This window comes from Macaca mulatta, chromosome 13 (assembly GCF_049350105.2).
Source record: "Macaca mulatta isolate MMU2019108-1 chromosome 13, T2T-MMU8v2.0, whole genome shotgun sequence".
NCBI lineage: Eukaryota > Metazoa > Chordata > Mammalia > Primates > Cercopithecidae > Macaca > Macaca mulatta.
In genome coordinates, this window is record NC_133418.1 from 38,694,682 (window position 1) to 38,699,597 (window position 4,916).

Here is a 4,916-nt window from a genome sequence, read left to right on the forward strand (position 1 = left end):
TTTGAACCAGTAAATTACCTTTTTTAATTAGGCCAGAATGGGCTGAGACTTCTGTTGCTTGCAACCAAAAGGGCCCTAAATGATACACTCCCCCGAAACAGCAAAGGAAGGCTGCCTGTGGCAAGAAGCAAAAAGATGGGTTTCTGTTCCTTTTCACCAAAAACAAAACAAAAAAAAACCTCTAACGCTGCTGGTCTCCCCCACTGGTCTGAGAGCTTCTGGGGACATAGCCACTGTGTGCCCCGGCCTCTCAGAATAACGCATGGCTGTGGTGAGTGCTCAGTAAGCATTAACTGTGTGAATGCTGTTAAGGTTGTCTCGTTCATCGCTAAATCCGTAGCATCTACAACAGTGTATGGGACACACGACAGACATTTATTGAAGGACTACACAGCTCACCCCAGCATGCCACTGACACCCAGCCCTCAAATCCACCAAAGGAGAAGAAGCTGCGGCTAAAATCTTGCTTGACACTTTATTCTCCTGAGAGGGGAGCGCAGCAGAGGGAGTCGGGGAAGGGAGACTGGAGAGTGGATTCTGGACCGAGGAAGCGAGGAGCCGGCAGAGGTTGCTGAGGTTCCCGGGATCTGAGGACAGGAGCCTGTGCTTCTTCCACAGGACAGGGTGAGAGGGCTCAGAGGGAACCTGGAGCGGAGAGAACAGCCAGCTGTGGGCAGATGTGGTGGGTCCCCATGGGGAAGCAGGCACTCAGAATGTTACTTGCTTAAGGTCTCGCAGCCACCCGTCCCTACTGAACACACCCAGTGGCACATCCTGGAAGCCAGTCGGCAGCCGGAGCAGGTTGTGGGGCCTTGAATAGAAAAGTCACAAGCTCCAATGACAGGAAATGGTGGGGACCCCCGATCTGCTAGCACAGAATCCCAGAGCATTGGCAAGTGCCTGCTGAGCTGCCAAAGCCAATCACCAAGGCCCCTTTCTGGCCCCACTTCCTACCGCTGAGTCGTGTTCTCTCCAGGCACAGCCTGGGCAGTCATGGAGGGAAAGGCCTCACGCTCCCCTGCCTGAAGGGTTCCCTAGCCCAGCTCTCAGGACCCAGAATTGTGGGGGAGGATGTGGCCCCAGTTCCCGACCCCAGGGACCCATGCTGGGCTGGGGATTGGAGTTTGACTGAGGGTCTGATGACCTTGAATAGCCTCAGTCTGAGGACATTTCTCCAAGGTCAGGTCTACGCACACGGTGACCTCCTTCAATTCTCATTCCAATCTCAAAAATCAGGATTGCTATCTCCCCTTCACAGATGAAGAAACTGAAGCTCAGAGAGGTCAAGTTATTTGCTTAAAGTCACACAGCCAGGGAGAGATGGAGACCAGATTTTACTCCACGACCACCTGTGTCTAAAGCCCAAGCTCTAATCAGTATTTCTCAAACATTTCTAGCTAAAGTCCATCTGCTCAATTCTCCACACTTTCCTGTGCTGGGAGATGGGGGAGTAATGTGTCCTAAGAAGGCAGCTTTGATGTATCCTGGGGGAAACTGTCTCCACCCCTCAGGAGGCATCCCTGCTGTCACCTCTGCACTCACCCATAGAAGGTTCACACAACCTGAGGTCCACACAGATCTTCTGGGCAGTTTCTCCGGCCAGGAGGCCCTGGGTAACTCTAGGCTGATACCTCCTCATGAAATTTTTGCAGACGTCGCGCCATTGTGACTTCACCATCCTACACACACGGGCCTCAGCATTGGAAATGCTTCTCTGCAGCAGCAGAACCACAGTGGACATGGTTATAGGGTGAGTCCTGCGCAGCTCTGCCACCCTGCAGGTTCCAGCAGCCCTAGCAATGGGAGTACTAGGTGCGAGGAACTGGCACCTGGTGCCCATGGAGCCAGAGAGTGTAGACACAGGGCTGGGCCCCTACTCCCACTCTCCAAGGCCTGGCCCAAGCCTGGTCAGGTAGGGCTCCTGAGACAAGGACAGTTAGCCCTGCTGAGGTCTCAGCCCCTTGTCCACCTGTCCCCTGCCTTCTGTGTGGAGAATGGTGCCCGTGGCTGCCAGGCACACATTAAATGCTCTGCCATGTAGCTACCTGGGTCCAGGACCTGGCTGGGGGCTACAGCCAGAGGGGGTGCATAGAGAAGACTGGTGGGGGTGGGAGGTGTGGTTAGAGCTTGGAGTCTTGGCTCATTTGGTTTTAAAGTCTCTTTTATGCCATCCCAGGGCGGGAGGATGAATCTGGGTATCCAGGGTTAAGTGTGAGCCTGCAGTGCCAGGATGCTAAGAAGTTTCGGGGAGCAGAGGAGAGGGAAGGAGGGAGAGTGAAACAGTAATTCTTGGTAGTAACGCAGTCATTTGTTAAGCATTCACTCAGTGCTAGATGTGGAGCTAAGCATATCCCAGCCCTCAGCTCTTTTAAAAAGCTTCAGCAGCCAGGTGCAGTGGCTCACACCTGTAATCCCACACTTTGGGAGGCCAAGGCAGGTGGATTGCTTCAGCTCAGAAGTTGGAGACCAGCCTGGGCAGCACAGTGAGACCCTGTTTCTACAAAAGTACCAAAATTAGCTGGGCGTGGTGGCACACACCTGGAGTCCCAGCTACTTGGGAGGTTCAGGCAGGAGAATTGCTTGGGCCAGGGAGGCAGAGGTTGCAGTGAGCCGAGATCACACCACTGCACTCCAGCCTGGGTTTAAGAGTAAGATCCTATCTCAAGAAGAAAAAAAAGAAGAGCTTCGACAACTTGCGAGATAGGAACTATTATCCATCCCATTTCAAAGATAAGATAACTGAGGCTCAGAAAGTGGAAGTGACTTGCCCAAGGCCGTGCAGCTTCCAAGTAGCAGATCTGGGATTTATCAGTCCTGACTCAGGTCTCTTAGGGAACCAGCTTCTCAAAGCTCTGCCTTGGACACAAATGTTAGGGCTTTAGGGGAAGATTCCTAACTTCTCTGGGACAAGCCCTCTTTGAGTATACATGATGAAAACCGTGTATACTCTCTCTGACTTACACAGTTCCAGATAGTCACAAACAATTTCACAAGTTCTCTGAAATTCATCCACAGACACATGGGGACTCACAGATTCCCTTCTAGGAAGCCCTCCCCCAGGACCACTGTGCAAGGTGACCCCAGGCTCCCTGATCCCCGACCTGGTCACAGGCCGGCCCCTTCATTGAGCAGCAGACAGGAGGCTCTGTAGCCCCTCGGCCTCACCTGGGTGGGCTCATTCACCATAGCCTTCAGTGTCTGGATTATCCTCAGACAGATCTTGCAGTCGAAGCCCAGCTCCTGCATTTTGATCAACAGGTCACCCTGTCAGAAAAGAAAGCCCCTATCATGGTCTCTCAGACATTCTGGGAGTGCGTGAAAGTGACCAAGAAAGCGGCCCTTGGTGTTTCTGAGGCTGGCAGGAATGTCCGTGATCTCTTCCCAGAGCATGGATACACTGAAGGCCTGAACTGGCTGCCTGGACCCTGCCTGCCTTTTTGCTTGTCTTAGAGGCTCTGAGACACCCCAGAAACAGCCTCCCACACCCCCAGTACTTTCCCAGCCCTGCACTTGCCCCTCTCCTATTGAGGAACTCCCAGGGGAGTATACCTATTTGGGTTCTGCAGCCCCAGGCTCTTTGGAGTGTGAGACCCCGGAGGATCCTCTTGGGACAGTCTACCAGGTATCTGTAGCCCTCCTGGCCAGACATGAATTCGACAAAACCAGCATCGTCAGAAACAGCCCAGCCTCCACTCCCACCTCCTGACCATTAGAGAGCTCCAGCCCTCACCCCAGGAGCCACCCAGGGAGGAGGGAAAGGAGAGGGACTGTGGCAGGTGAGCAGAGAGCCAACATGTACCTGGGGGCCCTCCTGGGCCAGGCACGGGCAGGATTGCTCCTTGTCACACAGGTGGGCTGTTGCCACTTCATAGTACTCAGGGCTCAGACGAGAGAAGACCAAACCTGAGGAAGAAGGCACTTCAGCTCCCCCTCCGCAGGTGGAAGGAGAGGGAAAACCCATTCTCCTGGCTGGTGGGAGTCCAGGAGGTGGCCAGGGCCTCGGACAGGGGCTGGGCCTTGCAGGGGGCCAGGATACCTGTCCACATGCTTTGCCCTGGAGCCGCTCTGACCCACTCTCAGCACAAACACATGTTCTCACTTTCCTTCTAGAAAGCCAGGAGGGCGGTGAGACTTTCTCTTCTCCTCTGTTCTGCCAGCAACACAGATTTGGGGGTCAGTTTGTCTAGAAACTTCCCTCAATCTCCTTTCAAGAGATTTTCTTTTTTTACCTTCCAGCCAGATGGCCCAGCCAAATCCACTCTCCCTTCCAGAAGTGTCCTTGCCCTTGGGGCTCACACTGACCCCAAGGCCTGGGAGACAGCAGGGTGCAGGGGGCAGGAAGTCTGCCTTGAGCAGGGAAGAGACCCCGTTCTCTCACCAGCCCTGCACAATCCTAGACAGTGTAGGCCTGAGGAAACGCAGATCCACCGATGAAGGCCAATGGCCTTCACCACACAGATGCGGAGGCAGGGCCTTGGGAGGGAAACGGGGGATCTCAGGCCACACAGTGTGGCCAGTAGAGTTAGGACCAGAATCCCTGGCCTGTCTCTCCTCCTTGGCCAGGCCACTGACAGGCTGGGCAACACACTGGGCTAAGCCTGGCTCTGAGGGGAGGGCCAGGTCTCCATGATGTGGGAGAAGGCTGGGGAGAGGCAGGGGCACCTGGGTGCCCACAGAGTCCATGCTCCGGGTTCAGCCAGCCTGAGAGTGCGAGGCTGGAAGGGCCATCAGGATCGATCCCGAGGGGAAGGCCTTACCTGGGTTGCCCAGGAGCATGGCTGCAAGGAGAAGGAGGGCCCAGGTAACCATGGTGGGGCAGCTGCTCAGATGCCTTTCACACCCTGTTTTGTGAGCAGGGAGCCTGCAGCTTAACCTTTCTCAGGTCCTGCCCTTTTTGTATGTCATCTTCCTGTGTC

General features: G+C 54.7%; 1 protein-coding gene across 2 annotated transcripts; it reads right to left on the bottom strand.

Moving 5' to 3' along the window:
- Window positions 1–356: 356 nt before the first annotated feature.
- Window positions 357–4,916, bottom strand: GNLY (granulysin). 2 transcript variants are annotated; one of them, XM_015112776.3, is made up of 6 exons: window positions 4,758–4,916; window positions 4,230–4,310; window positions 3,800–3,903; window positions 3,166–3,264; window positions 1,543–1,714; window positions 357–645 (listed from the first exon to the last, which is right to left on the bottom strand). In XM_015112776.3, the coding sequence occupies exons 1-6, from the start codon at window positions 4,807–4,809 to the stop codon at window positions 635–637; spliced, it is 519 nt and encodes a 172-aa protein (XP_014968262.1). In that variant the 5' UTR covers window positions 4,810–4,916; the 3' UTR covers window positions 357–634. The 2 variants fall into 2 exon arrangements, with proteins under 2 accessions (XP_014968262.1, XP_014968260.1); XM_015112774.3 differs by lacking the exon at window positions 4,230–4,310 and having other exon boundaries at window positions 4,758–4,915.